Source organism: Drosophila kikkawai, chromosome X (genome assembly GCF_030179895.1).
Source record: "Drosophila kikkawai strain 14028-0561.14 chromosome X, DkikHiC1v2, whole genome shotgun sequence".
In the NCBI taxonomy this organism is placed as follows: domain Eukaryota; kingdom Metazoa; phylum Arthropoda; class Insecta; order Diptera; family Drosophilidae; genus Drosophila; species Drosophila kikkawai.
The window spans coordinates 16,609,168-16,625,942 of NC_091733.1; the positions used below are offsets into that span (position 1 = coordinate 16,609,168).

The 16,775-nt window shown below is 43.4% G+C and overlaps 1 protein-coding gene across 2 annotated transcripts in view; it reads left to right on the plus strand.

Moving 5' to 3' along the window:
• Window positions 1–16,481, plus strand: part of Neto (Neuropilin and tolloid-like) — a 78,142-nt gene extending 61,661 nt beyond the window's left edge. For both annotated transcript variants that reach the window (XM_017162760.3, XM_070288428.1), the window contains 3 exons: window positions 10,408–10,490; window positions 10,824–11,108; window positions 12,299–16,481. In XM_017162760.3, coding sequence (XP_017018249.1) covers window positions 10,408–10,490; window positions 10,824–11,108; window positions 12,299–13,037 — 1,107 coding nt within the window. In that variant the 3' untranslated portion in view covers window positions 13,038–16,481. The remainder of the gene's footprint in view (window positions 1–10,407; window positions 10,491–10,823; window positions 11,109–12,298) is intronic.
• The last annotated feature ends 294 nt before the right edge of the window (window positions 16,482–16,775 follow it).

A 16,775-nucleotide genomic window follows, 5' to 3' on the forward strand; every position in this document is an offset into this window, starting at 1 on the left:
ATACATCATCCAGCTTTTAATTGTGTATTTTCCGTGTCACGTTGTCATATCTGGGGAAAAGCGGAAAACCCAAAAGTACACAAGCTGGAATTCGAGAGTTGCCTGAGTCTGTTTAATCAAGCAGCAGACCGCGTCTATAAATATATGGCCACCACTCGCACACACACACACACACACACGCAAACACACTTAATTAACTCGCTGGCAAACATTTCTTTTTGGAGGACCTCCGCCTGCTCCTGCCTCCTGCCCCCTGTCCCCAACAATATTCAATTTGGCCCCGAAAAAAAAAAAAAAACAAAATAAAATAAAACCGAAGTCAATGTCAAATTGAAGCTCCAATGCGAGTATGACCCCCAGGGGAGACAGAAAATACCATGAGAAATGAAGTGAACTGAGATGAAATGACTTTTGCCAGGACAACAAGCTGAAGGACTAGAAGGCAGACACGCAGAACGCAGGACCCTTGACAACCAATGATAGCTGCGGCTGCTTCCTGATATTGATACAGACACCCAGCGAAACCTTATGTGGGGAATAATACCAATGAATAATTTAATTAGCCACAAAAAACAAAAAAAATTATTTAATTATAAAGCCAAGCCAGAAATTGGGGTACAGAAATGGGAATAGTATGTCACCTCATAATTAAAACTTGATTTTTGCCACACACTTAATTGAAATGCCAAAGGTGTGGATTATGCAATAAATTCAATTAACCAGCCACGCCCACGGCAGCCATGATTTATGACATTTAATATGTGAAAAAAAACCCAGCAAATTGTTTCGTTTAAACTGCAAATAATGCAGTTGAAACCCTTTAAGCCGTGTTAAGTTTGGGGCGAAGGGTGGTAGGTTCCGTCAAAGCTCGCTCCCGCCAAATTGCAGAACAGCAACGCGCGTTCACTGACTCTCCAACAAAGCCTTCTCCCCCTCTTAAAATGCCACAGCAAATGGAACAATGGGGCTGGCCAGGCGCGGTGCACTCAATTTGAAAGGCATACTTGCGGTCATGACCACCGAGGAGAATGCATAAACAAACATACCCCCAAAATAGACTTTGAGCTTTTGCACACAAGACTAACTAACTGGTTCAACTCTGGCTTGGTCTCAGGTGGTGAATTATCTTTTTTGCGTACAGCTTTGCCTCACTGGCCCATTGTACTGTAGGTGAAACCTGAGCTCTGGCACAAAGCCTCAATCTGATTATCGCTTCGAGTGTTAGATGGAAGCTGGATGATGCCTGATGGGTTTAGATTTTCCACACACCACCTGGGATGATGCACCGCGCGCTCCCTGCTGATTTACCCCCGGGACTTTAAACGATTTTCGGGGGCGTTTGGAAATTATGCCATCAATAAACGCGCAGAGGGAAGAAGGTTGGGAAAAAGGTTGGAAATTTTTTCATTTATTACCGGAATCGGGGCCAGTCTCTACCGCATTTATGAAACTGCAGCACATCACATAAATTTGCACAAAGCGCACATCAAATCAAATCGAATCGAATCGAATCGAATCGATTCAAACTGAACTGAATCGTAGCGAATCAATTCAGCGTCAGCAGTTTTGATAAAATCATTCAGATCGCAGGAGATGATGGCTGTCCGGCACTTTAATATCCCATTTTTGGCCACCGAATGGCGTCCAGAAAATGTTTGTATTTGTATTCTGTATGGTGGAAATCCGCAAGGAAAACGACCGAACCATAAGCATTCGCACATATAATAAAACTTATTTCCATATTCCCCCAGCCGAATCCTTTGCCCTTGTCCCCTCTTCCCGTTTTGGCTTTTGGCAATGGCTTCCATTCTCCTCCATCTTGAGTTTCTTCAAGGCCTCAGCTCTATTCTTTCTTGGCCCACACAGACTCTGGGAAATTTCTTGTTCGCAAAATTTTCTGTTGCCACTTAGATTTTAGCATGTAGATAAGCAGAAAAAGTATTTCCGCTCACTCGTGCACACTCGAAATCAGCGAGGAGGATGCAATTTCTTTATGCCCACCATCTCCCCCCCGTAACCCACTCGTAACCTTTCTTCCTTTTCTCAACTTTTTTTTTTTTGGGAATCCCAAACACAGACGAGGGTCGCTACAAAACGAGAAAATAAAATTGAAATAGAAGAGGGAAGACAAGGTGATGAGGCCCATAATTCATCATAATAGATGTCCCACTTTCCACAAGATAAAGGTGCTGAGGTTTTTTTTTTGTCGGAAAATCGGGGAAATCAGAAAGGAAATGCTAAGATGAGGAATTGTATTTAAAGATGACTTTATAATTTCTGTATAGTTTTGTAAAGGGTTTTTAGTAATTTGAAATGAAATTATATTTCTTTCAGTAATAAATATTTAAAATATGAAATATAGGCCAAGATTTGGTATTATTTTAACCAGTTATTTAATAAATAAAGGTTAAGGCCATGCCACATTTAAAATGATATAGAGAAAAGTCCTTGTTAATAAATATAATATCAATAAAATATATAAAAAGTAATGTAATGTAATCAGTAAATTCTTAATACATTTTCTAATTAATAACTAAAACAGTTTAAATTAAATTAAAGTTTATTAGTATTAGTAAAAATATTTTTATTTTAACAAATCCCAAAAGTCGTTGTTCAAGCTCTTGAAATCGCAGATTTTTAACATTTAAAATCAATAATTATATAGAAAATATCTTTAAATATTATTAAAAAAACAAAAAACAAACCTAAAGTTAATCTCCAACTTACTGATGACCAAATTACCTGGCTGCAATTTATACTTTCTGGTTATTTGCTTCAAGTACGCATTTTATTACAGCTTTGGGGTGCAGTTTTCCCTCATTTTTTGCGTGATAAATGTGCCCAGCTGCAATTTGCCAGGGATTCCCCCCCGATGGGATTTTAGTGAAAACTCGCTAAAAATCTCATCATGGCAATTCATCCTCTCAAGCGCACCTCGCTCGGCAGGGCGGCCAAAGGGGGAGGGAGTAACATTCGTATCCTGTCACCTCACACCCTCCATTCTGGCCAAGTCTGCGTTCTGGCCGCATCCTTGGCAAGGCGCTTGCCATAACTGCATGCAATTTGGTAACAACCGCAATGCATATTTGCCCTGGCACTGGCACACCCCACACCCACTCACACACACACACACACACACACACACACACACAGAACATTGCCCTGAGTGGCATTTTAGTGTTGCCATTTAAGCAATGGCAGCGACTTGGGCGCTTTCACACTCGAAAAAAACCTATGACTACTCCTTTTGATGTTTTTTTTTTAAGAGGTTACCTAAGTATTTTCAAGTATTAATATTTATAATTTTAATAATATTGTTTTGTCGGTTGTTTTGTAATTTGTTGAAGAATTCAAACTTCTCAACCTGTGAAGAAGCTATCTTGGAATTTTTAGAAATTTTCTTTCAGTGCAAGAGTGCCGCCTTGCCGCCGTGCTCTTGGCATTGGAGTTTGCAGTTCGCAGTTTGCAGTTCGCAGTTCGCATTTCGCTGATGCCGGGGCCAGCGATTGCATGGCGAAAGGCAAACGAAGCGAATCATTGTAGTGATATCCTGATATCCTTCCTCTCGGGCGCACCCACCTCAAGATAAACTGCTTTGCAATGACAGCCGCCGGCACATGCATATCCATAGTTTTTACGGCAATTGCAAAGGCATCCGACCGCACGCCATTCCGGAGTGTAAAACCTTTTTGGTTTTTGGGATATTTTCGGTTTTGGTTGAAGCCTCTCACTTTCAGCAAAATATCATAAACTAAAGTGAAGTAATATTTATAACAGGGTATCCAGTTAGTCTCCTTTTTCTCTGTTTTAAACTCACAGTTAAGAATGCATTTTAGCTTAATTTGATGGCCCTTCTCATTGTTTCCAAGTGCAACTGTCGCTGTGCGTCTCTCATATTTCATAAAAATTAAGTAATCCGCGAGCAGGATACGTGGCGGAGTCAGGAAGGAGCTGAGTGTCGGCCAGTTGAAGAGGCATCCCCCCAAGAGTGTGGCCTGGCTGGCAGTCGTAATGGAAAAACTGCCAGTTCCGGCAGTCGCAGCTCATGCGTTAAGGGATGGGTTTGCCGGGATGGATGCGGAAAACCAGTGCGCGGGGACGGGACTCCTGGCCCCGGCTTATCTGCCCCTCAGCTGGTGGCTAAAGTCTAAAGCAGGGCCGGCCAGGCGATGCACAGCCAGAGACATAGCCAGAGCCAGAATCAGAGTCAGAGTCCAAGGCTGAGGCTCTGGTGGAAACAGGAAACAGCAGGACCAGCGCCAGGACCAGTTGAAACCATGTCATGCATTGGGGAAATGCAATATTTTACTTGAAACTGAAACGAATTCGCACACACACACACACACACACAGACCCGCAGATAGATTCCCGGGGATGGAGTGACGATTGCCGTACACTTGAAGAATAGTTTGGCAGTTTCCATGGCAGCCATGTCAAGGAGCACCTCATTATAATCCCTTACTGCTACTGCATTGCTAATTGGGTGCTTAGCCCGGCTGAAGATTGCCCACAAGCAGGGCTTTGACTCAGGGTGGCACTATTTTTCTTCAAGTGCAGCTTTGGGAGCTGCGGCCGGGCATTGGCTTTAAGCTGCAAGTAATAACCAACTTATGTTGCTAACCGTATTTCTTTCGCCCCCATCAATTTGCTCAGCCACCCGCGCCCGAGAGAGACCGAGCCCCTCAACGCTTTTCATCCGCTTTTCCGGACACTTGCTGCATCGGCGAAATGAAAATGAAATGAAATAAATCAAGCTGAAATGCAATTCGCTGAAGAAACACTCAGCCGTTGCCATAAAATAATGCCCTCGAGAGCCGAGAGATCTCCAAGGGAATGGCCGCTGCCCACGAAAGACAAGTCGAAGGCTAAGTGAAAGGCGTAAGCTTAATGCGAAATGAAATGCCTTGCTACCTCTTATTTTTTCTTTATTTTTTGGCTTAACACATGGCCACTTAATTATGAGCATCTCAGTGGCAGGCTCCAGTCCCCAGTCTCCAGCTCAGTCAGTCAATCGATCGATCTGCGAGTGAATCAGGCATTCAATCAGTCACAGCCTCACCACTCAGCCGGTTAACCGCAAAAAGCAGGACCTTGAAGCCTTCCCCTGGATTTTCCCAATTTCCACTCTGATTGATTTTTACCCATTTGGTGCGGTTAATGCGGCATCGGCAGACTCCAATTAAACTGGAAAATTATAATTAAGCCGCAGTTACTGCCAGAAGGAATCGAAACTAGACGAAAAAGGATATCAATACTGACTATAAAAATACCCAGTGCATACATACATATATACATAATATAAGCAATAAAAAATTCCAACTTTAAATTTTCAATTCCTGTAATGAATTTTAATTCAAAGATGTTCGTCAGTCACGCTTTATGGGCGAGCAATCAAATTTCGTTGAAATTTATTTCGTTATCGATTCTGATTCTGATTCCTACGATTTCCTACGCACATTTGCATACTGCCAGCGATTGTCAATAATCATAAAATATGATTTGGCCATTAAAAGCAATCGAACGGAGCACAATATTTCACAAATCGTTGCCAATCAAACAATGGAAGGCATCAGATGCAGATACGTTTTGGCGGTTTCCAGACGAGGGACATTACGGGACAGGATGCTCATGACATTGGCAGGAAGTATATGTATTTATATCGGGGATCGGCATAAGGATGGGGATCGGTATGGGTAAGGGGATAGGACTCTCTCTCTCTCTCTCTCTCTCTCTTTCTCTGCCTCTGATTAGAGGCAACTTGTTCGAAGTTAATTTTGCAAATTGCACTCGAGGGCCAGGATGGCCCAAAAGGTGAACACTTGGTGGGCAAGTCGGGCGCACAAAACCCCCTCAAAAATTCCAATTAAACAAATGCCAAACTTTCGTCCCACCGACTGTCTGTCTGTCTGTCTCTTTTGGCCACATCAGATTTTTCGGGGACTGCCAAAAAGGCACAGGCATGAGGCATGAGGCAACGAAGCGCAAAGCCAAAAACTTTCACAAACACATATCGCTCCATGGATGCGTAGCTATACGCACACGAGTGGAGCAGAGTTTATGTTTGTTGGCAAACAAATTTTTACTAAAAAATATTTGCTTAAAAATGTATTAAATAACAAGGGGAAATGGCATTACAATTGCAGCCATAACGATTCAAATGGAAATTCGAAATCGAAAAGGTTTTCTTATTTTTTTTTTGGGGCTTATCAACTCAATTAATTTTTCCTCCCCAGTAAATTGGGCACAAGGCGTTGGCAAAACAAAAACAAACAAAAAACTTTTGCTTAGAGAATGTAACTGAGACCCAAAAGAAACTCATAAACAGGCTAGCCGCAATATCGCGGTATTGAAATTTGCTTTGCGGTCGGATTATATATCATAAGCTGGGCCACCCTAAGCCACCCATCCTCCTACCCTCCTAACCCTCCTCCATTATTGTTGCTAAATCATTTCTGGCACAGTTTCGTGTGAGGCGAAACCACTAATCAAATACTTCAGAAACATGAGACAATTGAATTAAGGGGCTTCTGAAATGGTTAGGGGAAGCCAGAATACCCTTTAAAAGGTACTTAAAGCTTTTGCTTTTAAGAAATTACTTAATTTATTCATTTTTAAAGAGCATAACAAAGAAAAACCTCATCTTGATATGAAAGTTGGTGTGTTTATAGCCTTAATCGGTTAATAAAACTACATATTAAGCCGGAACTTTGTTAGAGGCCAGGGAAATGGAGAAAACTCCCCAGAAAAGGGCAGCCAAAGAAAAGTGGAAAGTGGGGAAAGTGGAAGGGAAAATCACCAGGCCAAAGGCAGGCCGAATCAGAGCCAGACAAACTCACTTGATGGCCGTCCTCAGCAGGCCCAGAAGGGCCGCCTTGTCACGTCTTTGTCTACCTCCCTCTCCTTCTCTCTCTCTCAGTATCCCTGTCTCTCTCTTTCTCTGTGTGTGTGTGTGTGTGTGTGTGTTTAATGACAGGACGACAGTTGGCAGCTGCAATCTGCAGCAATGATATCTATTAATTATGGTACAAACTCTCGCAAATTGAGTTTTATTTCCATTGAAGTGGATATTCATTTGCATATCACTCATACGCCAAGTGCGCAACAAATTGGCCGAGCTGCAAGTGGCAAACCGTTGACAATACAATCCAAATGGAATAAGCCATGTCCTGCTCTAGATCTTCTCCTATCACCCCTCTGCACTTGTGAATCCTCTCAGCGGCTTAGCCTTCGGGCTTTGTGTCCACTCGGTCTTGGTTACCCACTGAGATATCCAGAGCGAGGAGGAGAGACATGATTAAATTATCGTTGACTTTTGTTGCACCAGAGGCCCAGCTGCCGGCAATCCAATCGAAGACAAATGGAAAAGGATGGGAATCGGTATGAAACTATGCGGGAACTAGCTGGTGTTCCCCCCTTGGGACAAATCTGATGAGTTGCTGGGGACTTATTGTGTGCATATTGCGGGTATACCTCAGTGATGCTATTGTCATGGCCACAAATCTGCACTACTCATCCTGCTGGGTCTTACAAGGGTTACTTGGCATCCAGCAAATGCAACAATAGTCCTGCTGGAGATTAAAACTGAATGTGGGTTGGGAAATATTAAAGTTGAGTAATTTTTAAGATGTATAACAAAAGGGATTTACAAACAAACAAACAAAAACAAAACAAAACAAAAATTCTGTTTTAGGAACCCTTAAAAATTCAGGCTTTTATTTAAAACTACCTTAAGGATCATAAATTCCTTCGAGGTATCAAAACCGTATGATTCTGCTATTGCTACCCTTTAAGTTTGTGATCAGTTCGGGTTTGCTGACTAACTTTCTTGCGATAAAAAAATAAAAAAAATCTCTATGAAAACCGGTTTTATACTTAATATATCAAAAAGTCTATTGTGCTTGTGCATGTCAGGTGATCAGAGCTCTATTTGGCATAATGGGAAATCTGCAAACTGGCTTTTTAGTTTTGATTGTCTTGATTGTGTTTAATTTTTGTAGCCAGAGTTGCCATCCATCATGCATGTAGCCTACGGTGCACCCTCCTCTATCTATAGTGCTATCCTTCTCTCATACACACAAGGTCTCACACGCATATGTAGAGTTGTCTCGCTCTAGAGCTGTCTCTCTTGTCACTCTCTTCTCTCTTGGTTAAGTCGGCGATGTGAAATGCCCACGCTCACGTTCTTTCTCTATATATATATCTTCCCCTTTCTCTCTCTCTCTCTCTCTCTCTCTTTCTCTCTATCTCTATCTCTATCTCTCCCTCTCTCTATCTACATGTCTCGCATTCTCTCTTTCTCTCCTCTGGCTGTCTTCTCTTTCTGTTTGTGCCTCATCCACAGGACGTGCCAGCCCTGAGCGATGGCATCTATCACATTGATTCCTTTATACTGGAAGCTCCCAAGAGCGCGATTTTCGTGGGATTACAGAATGATTTCATGTGTGATTTCTCCTACTCGTCGGACGGATTGGAGCCCCAGGTGGGGTTGAGGATGGACACGTGCGATGATAAGGCGGGAAGTTCAAGCTCGGACTTTGACTCGCAAATGGATGCCAAGCTGTCAGAGCAGCTGCAGACCTGTGACTGTGATTTCGAATTGGATCTGGACGATGGCGATCAATTGCAGCTGGAAGAGGAGCAAGAGCAAGAAGTGGAGGAAGAGGCTGAAGAAGAGGAGGATCAGGCTGAAGAAGAAGTACTGCAGATGGAGGATCAAGAGTACGACGATGGCATCGGTTTCAGCTGCGACAGCGATAGCCTCGACGATGAGTTTGTCCTGGTGACCGGCCAGTGTGTGGCCAGCAACTCTAGCTCCAGTTCGATGCAGTGCAGCAGTGGCGGAGGCAGTGTGGGAACACTGGCCCGAAGCTCATCCACCTCCATGGAACTGGACATTGTGCTAACGCCTCCGCCGCCCCCAGCACTGGGCAAGCCCAAGTCCAGCGCCAATCCCCTCAAGTTCCTTCACAAAATCATCTAAAAAAAATTGGTTCGCTCACGTTCTGCGGTGGCAAACGCATTTCCATCTGCATTTGCATTTGAATCCGCATCGACATCATTAAAATCGGGCTGAACAAATTCGAAAAAATAAGAGAGAACAATTTAAAAACCCGATATTGAGCCACATTTCCGCCTCTCCCCCCTATTGTTCGTGCTGAGGTCACCGCAAAGTCGAAATCAGAGTTCCCCCCTCATTAAGTTAAGCTGTGCTAATTGTGACCAGCAAAAGGGGAGTGTCTTAGTCTTAGTTTTAGGTAGGGAACAAAAACATAGTTAACAGTATTATTGAAAGTAGAGAGACAAAAGTTAAACAATCCATCTGCTTGAGTAGTTTCCATTTGGACAATCGCGCAAAATGGAAGGCAAAGTCCTTCAAGTAAATAGTTAACTGTTTGTTAAACGAATTGCTGCCAAAACGAATACCGCACAAGAGCTATATACATCGGATATACTACCTATATAGAAGGAGGAAAATAAATATATATATATATATTTAAACGAAATGAAATGTGTACCTTGGGAACGTTTGACTGCTGGAGTTTGAAACCAATTACATTGCTGGCTCTCTGGTCAGAAGGGGCCAAGTCGCGGCGGTTGCATTTCCTTAGCGATTTGCATTGGGTTCTCCCTTGATTTTCCCCATTATATTCCTCTGTCAAATAGTTGAGGAAATGAATGAATGAAGGAGTGAGTGGGTGAGTGACTGGCTGAGTGAGATATCCTACAATAAAAATCACTGCTGAAGTAATTGGCAAAAAAAAAAAAAAAAGAAAGAAGAAAACAGAAAACAGATAAAAAGGTGCACGAAATGTTTGCCTTGTATATTCCATTATGGATGCAATTCCAGGTGGTTTCAAGTGGGTGTGGCTGTAGGTCTGCGGGTTGCCTTGGAAAGGTCGCTGGATCAGCGTTGTTACCCTGGCCGCGTTCTTCATTATTCCGTATTTACGTATTAACGCTTCCTTTTATGCAGGCTATCAAGTGCTTCCCCCTGCTGGATATACGCACCTCCCTGACCTGTCCTCCCCCAGCCAGGCCCCCTTCCCCTGTCCCTCGCATCCACAATCGACGTATTAATGACTGCAGAAGATACAGAGAGGGAGAGAGAGAGAGGGGTGCGAGTGGCGGCATCAGGTGGCGGCTGGCTTAATTGCTCTGGCACGCCTCTCCCCTTTCCAGGACACCCTCTCATAATCCACTATATGCAGGCTGGTGCAGTGGGCTTCAAGGATATTATATTACGCGCTCTGCAGATATCCAAGATGCGAGAATCGGGCTTAACTCCGCCTCCGTCCCTTGCCAAATTAATTAAAAATATTTATTGTTATGCTTATTACATTGGTTTTACCCCCTGTCTCTCTCTCTCTCTCTCTCTCTCTGTCTCTATCCTTTGGCTTCGCCTTGCAGGAACACATCCGGGAGTCCAAGGAGAGCAAGTTGGATGAGATGGGTCGCAACTCCAAGGGTCGCTCGCGGGAGAACATATCCAGGTGAGTTCTTAGCTGTGGGTGTGTGTGTGTGAATATAGTTTAAGCTTACGCCAAATCGGATTGCCAGGAGCTCAAGGAGCAAGCACACAAATGATCCCTAAGCCCATTACGTATACGCAGCGTGGCCGCTGATGCACACTTCAAGCGGAAACTGATTCCATAACAATTGACCAGCTGTCGGAGCAGCTTAAACTAATGATATCACAGGATATTAAACAACATTTAAAGGGGTTTTGATTAGCTAATGAGATATATATAAATATTAATTATTATTTATAATCATTTATAATATAAATAAATCCTTTAATACCTAATATTTCCTCTTTTCCTCAGACAAAAGCACTCGCAAACCTCTCTGCAGATCCTGGACGATGTCTCCAACAGATACTACCGCGAGGCAGTGCCTCTTTCGACGCAATCTAGCAAGGCCGACTTCAAGGAGAAGGAGCACAGCATCCTGCGCCGCCATGCGGACATGACCCAGACAAGTCTGGGCGGCGGCGGTGGCGGTGATGACGACGAATCCAGCTCCACCACCACAGCCACACACGAGATGATGACAAAGGCCACCATGGCGGCAGCCCCAATTAATGCCTGCGACATGGGCTGTCAGACGAGGTGAGTTCCGATCCCCCGAAACAAATCCAACAAAGAGCACCCATAAACACTGCCTATGATCCTATGAACTAAATAAAACCTTGTTGGCTGTAGCTGTAATCAAAAAAAGAAGCGTACGATTTCTTTATTTTTGCCCCCCACCAACCGTCCCATCCTGATACCCATCCTGATACCCATCCTGATACCCTGAACAATCACATATGCCGTATGTGCAGTCAAATAGATGCCAGAAAATTGCAAAGTCAACGCCGGGCAAACACTAAAAACAATGACAGTGTTGCGGAGAATGGCGTCCAGGAAGTTACGGGGACGCCGTCGCCTGTCGCTACGACAACACAAATCGATGCAAATATTTGTATTTGCATGCGTCTTTATTGGATATAGCGACACAGGTCCCAGTTGGAATCGGAGCGGGAATGGGCATGGGCTCTACTAGCTGACAGGATAGTGGGTTAGCAGGATGCTGGAATGGCGGAATGACATCCAGACAGACGCAGTCAGACATGGAATGCAGTGTGACACACAATGCCGGCGACGTGCCCACATGAAGATGATTCATGCGAACGAGTCAGAGACACAGTGAATCCCCGTGCCGGTTGTTCCGGTTAATTTATAGTCAGGAAAGGGGACCAGGAGGAATTTATTAACATAATCTAAAAGGGGGTGGGGGAGTTAATGCCTACAAATCGGTGTACTTATAGCTGGCAAGGCTTCTATTTTTTTAGTTGCTTACCAACTTTACTACACTATTTGCACTACATTTTAAAATCCTTTGCAAGGCCAAGTCTTTTTAAAGAGTATTTTTCCTGGAAGTATAATTTCCTGTGTCTTTCTGGAGGATTCATTTCAATTAATTGTGAAGCAACATGTCATTATTCATCTCTATAGTTATCTTCCTCCTCCAATATGCACTCAAAAAAACAGAGATACAACTGTTTAAATGCTAAAGATAAAGCCTAGCGTAGTGAAGTAAATTTCCGTCAGACTTTCAAAGTAAAATTCAATTAAAACGCCAAAAACAGGTGCAAAATCCCCTTGGGTTCGATTCCCTGAGTTTTCGTTCAAGTGTAACCTTCCCACTTCCTTCCTGTGAATGCAACAATCCGAAGCGCCTCTTCGTGTGCAACTGACAAATATTAAAACCTTTCACTTCTCTTTCTCCCCCTTTATCACCTTTATGCACACCTCAGAGAATCGCTGTTTGTCAACAGTCCCGGAATCGGAGCGTCGGCGGGAGCGGGTGTTAATGTTGGCTTTGGTATGGGCGTTGCCTCCTCGGGATCGTCCTCCGGTCCCGGCGGCGGTGTTGCCTCGCTAATGAGACAAAAGTCCAGCTCCTCCTGCGGCTCGGGGGGCGGGGCCATGATGATGCCGCCGCCGCCGCCGCGATTCTTCTCCACATTTGGCTATGAGCCATCGGGATCGCCGTCGGCGGCTGGGACACTGACAAGGCGCAGCATGCAGCAGCAACAGCAGCAGCAACAGCAGCAACAGCAGCAGCAGCAACATCACCAGCAGCTGCCGCGCCAGGAGTCCATGGAGCTGGAGGAGCGACACAGCCTTCGCTCGCACTACGGTGGATTGCTGGTGACCCCTTCTGCCAAGCCGCCGCAGGAGATCTGTCACCATCATCACCAGCATCAGCAGCATGCACAGCAGCAGCAGCAGCAGCAACATCTACAGCAGCAACAGCAGCAACGTCTGCAGCATCATGCTCATCCTGCCCATCCGCATCCTCCGAATATTGCTGCTCGCTTGCCGGCCATGAAGGGACATGGCCTGGGCATCGGAGGACCTGGACAGACAACAATCCTGCCGGGCGGCAACAACAAGCAGCAGCAGCAGCATCCCCAGAAGAACGAGGAGTCCAAAGTGTTTATCGACATACGGAATTCGGCGCCAGATGTGATTATCATGACGTCCCATTGACATTTAAGGATTGCCCGTCAATCAGGAACGACATCAGTAAGCAGCAAAAGCAGCAGCAGTAGCAGTAATCACTTGCAACAAAGCTGCAACAGCACCAATGCTTGGGGCAGCAACATAAGGAATTTAAGCGAAAACAGCGGCAACAAGGGCCACATGAAAGTGTATAACAGCAATTGTTTGAGCAATAGCAATGGCACCTACAACGGCGACAAGAACAGCAACAAAAGTGGCATTAATGTGGACAACATCAGCAGCAGGGGCAGCACCAGAAGCAGCAGCAGCAGCAACAACAGCAGCAGCATCAAATTGAGCAACATCAGCGGAAAAAGGAAGCATTACAGCAACTGGACATTGGGCGACATATTAACCGCAGCGGCAGCCGCAGCGTCGCTGATGACACAACAAGGACGATGTGCAGGACAAGCCTTTTACTCCCATTTGGCCACCCACACACACACACACAGGGACACATCCTGTTTGCACTCTGTGCTGCTCTCATTTGGCACTATCCTTTTGCAAGGTGTGAAAGCGGCATTTTCAAGCGGCTGCAGTTAAGGACATTTCTGTGTGACTTTTCGTGTGACTATTATCCTGCGAAGCCCTTTTCAACAATTTTATTTCACCATTTAAGGCATGTTTTTAAAGTACAAGTCTTCATTTTCAATTAATTCATATAATTTACATACAATTTAAGATTTCAAGAGTTAGTTGCTTATTTTTTGAATGATCTAAAAGTATGAAAACAAATCTAACAAATCGAATGGAAACCCAAACATAGGCTACAAACAAAATATAAATAAATGTTTATCAAATAGGCTGAGAAATTAGTGTTAAACTCTACTAAACTACCCAAGAATCGGTGGGGGATTAGCTTTGTTTTGGCATATCTTCCTGGAAAACTGAAAGTTGAGCATTAAATTTCAAGAGATCAATGTATTATTGTTGGTTTTCCAAAGTTATTTTAACAAGTTACATTTCAAAAGTTATCTTACGATTTCCCAATGAAGAAGTAGCTACAAATTGAATTTTTACTTCCATTTAAAGTGTAATGAAAATTCTTCAAGACACCGATAAGCTCCCCCCCAAATGCATGGCTCTGGAGGTGACTGAGCGAGACAAATGGAAGATGTGTCGGTCCGCTGGCCTCGTCCTGCCTTTTTGCAATAGCCGGGGTTTTCGAGGAAAGCCAAGGAGCTGTTTCAGTTGTTGGGCCAGCGGACCGCAGCACACTCGCCGGACATTCAATGGCATTTCTGTTCGAAAACAATGCCCAACGCAGAAACCCATTCGGATGCGGACTTGGTTCCGGAGACACGAATGCGGAGGAGTGGCAGACACTAAGCAGACCGTTGACAACGTGGCGTATGAGCAACATGTCCCAGGACATTGTTATCGGATCCCAGCAGCAGCCTCCCTCTGGCTACCCGAAAAAAAACTCCTTGGCTTGGACAGGAACCTGTTCATTTACATGCATTGCAAACGTGGTCCATTTGCACGACGATGTCGCCACCGGAGTCCATCCATCACGGGCACGTGCTCGGAGCTCTATTTTCGGTCTGGGTCCGGAGGGTTTTTCCGGGTCGAGAGCTAAGCAATTTTCGTGAAAATAGTTTTTTAAGCGATTTCGTTGGGGGGTTTTCGCCCCACTCCAACTCGGTTTATGAAATTAATTTTTGCTCCACAACAAAGGCTAAGCCATTTTTGGGTTGGCAACGAGTCTCATTCGCTTAACCCATTAAGAGACCAGTGGACAAAAGATATGTTTTACTTGGTGATATTTGTGTGAAGGTAGCTAAAAATTGAGAAACTGAAAGGATTTCTTGTATATAAAAAGGTAAAAAATAGGGGGAAAATATGTGGTTACTTAGGAGTTTCGGATTTTGCATAGTTAAGTCCTAAAAGTCTCTTAAAAAACCCCATAAAAAGGTGTCAAGTTTAAGAGAGCTTAAGGTTTTTTTTTTTTAATTTTATTTAAATAACAAAACACAAATTTATTAGCTATGTTTTATACTATAAGTACCTTAAAACAAACAGAGATTTTATTTAAAGTTAAACTCAAATGAGCTTTGCTTTTTCCACCCCATTTTCATGGGTTACAACCAGACCGGGGACACAATCTTTCTGGTTCATCTGCTATCTAAATCTTTTCAATTAGATAAATTAGCTCTCTCTGTCTCTACCCACACACACACACACAGACCACTTTTACTCCGGCGCACCTGTGGAAAAGTTTTCCTGGCCTCGCTCTCGAATCCGTCAGTCCGCAATTAGCGTGGTCACCGTAATGTGGTTACTTTCGGGCTTACGGATATTTTTTGGGGCCCTGATTCCCATTCCCCGTGGATCATCCGAGCAACCTGAGTGGTTACTCCGATGGCGTAAATATTGTCGCAGCTGCCAGTATCAAAAAAAAAAAAAAAAAAAACATGAAGATGACAATGACAATGAGCGACGGCGTGGGAAATCCATTTGATTGATTGAATTTAAGGGGCAGCGATGCTTTTGTGGGTGTGTAAAGGGAGTAAATGACAGGACCAAAGGACCAACGGACCGACCGATGTCTGATGGTAATGATAATGGTGCAACGCTGCAATTTTTCCTTCAAATCATTAGAGTGATTAAAGAGAGAGCGCTCCTCCGACAGAACCCTCATCATCTTGAGCACGGAAATCAGTCACATGGAAGCCCTCGAAGCGGAAACAGAATAAGCTTGAGGAAAACTCTCTGGGGGCACTCCAATCGCAGTTACTTTTGTTCAAATAAAGTCAATTTCTTGGTCAACATGAACTGTGAACTTGAAGTTTAATTTCTATATTTTTTTTAGAGCCAGAAGTAACACAAATAATAGGTATTGTTTTGGGCCGTTCCGTTTGTAAATAAATAAATAAATTAAAGAAACCAAACCGACTTGGTCATATCCGAAACGAATCCCTTTGTTAGGTTTTGCTTTTATGTATTAAAAACCCATGAACTAGTTGTAATTGTTAATTGTATTTTATTCGTTTTGTTATAACCTTTTTTCTTGCTACAATTTAAGAGAAAAACTAGCGATTTTACTAAAAACTATAAATAAAATACAAAATCTACAGAAGGAAAAAGTGTATTATAAGCCAGATATGTGTAGGATTAAGTCAAATGTATGATACTTTTTTTTTATATAAAAACATATACATAAATAAATACTTAAAGTATCGAAATAAACAATGCCCAGAACAAAGGATAAAAATAGAGAGAAACCTGTTCTCATGTCCTTTTTTTTTTGTTTTTTTTTTTTCAATGACTGCAAGCATTGTAATTGTAAATTGTCGAGCGACAAAAAAATACGAGCATAAAATAATTACCAAAAAAATAAACGAAGAATATATAGATTTAAATAAGCGATAAGAGGGCAAAATGTGTGTGTCTATGAATGCATGTAAAATAAACTGAAATACGATCGAATAAAAATTCATTTGGTGGAAATGTAAATGATGGCTTTTGTCTCTGCTCCATGTGAAACTGTGGGATTGCTATTAAAGCCCCAAAAATATGCCCTTTGCCGGTAAGATATGCCCGTAAGTAGGCAGCACTCGCAGATAAACTCGGATGACCCAATTTGGATTGGGGAGCACCAGCAGGCCACCACCCAGCCTGGTTGGACCGCCCGTGGGCGTTGTCACAGCCAAGAACCGATTTAAATTGTATAATTAAGCGGTGCTTGTGCTTAGCCAGTTTTTAAAGGGTTTTTCAGTAATTTAC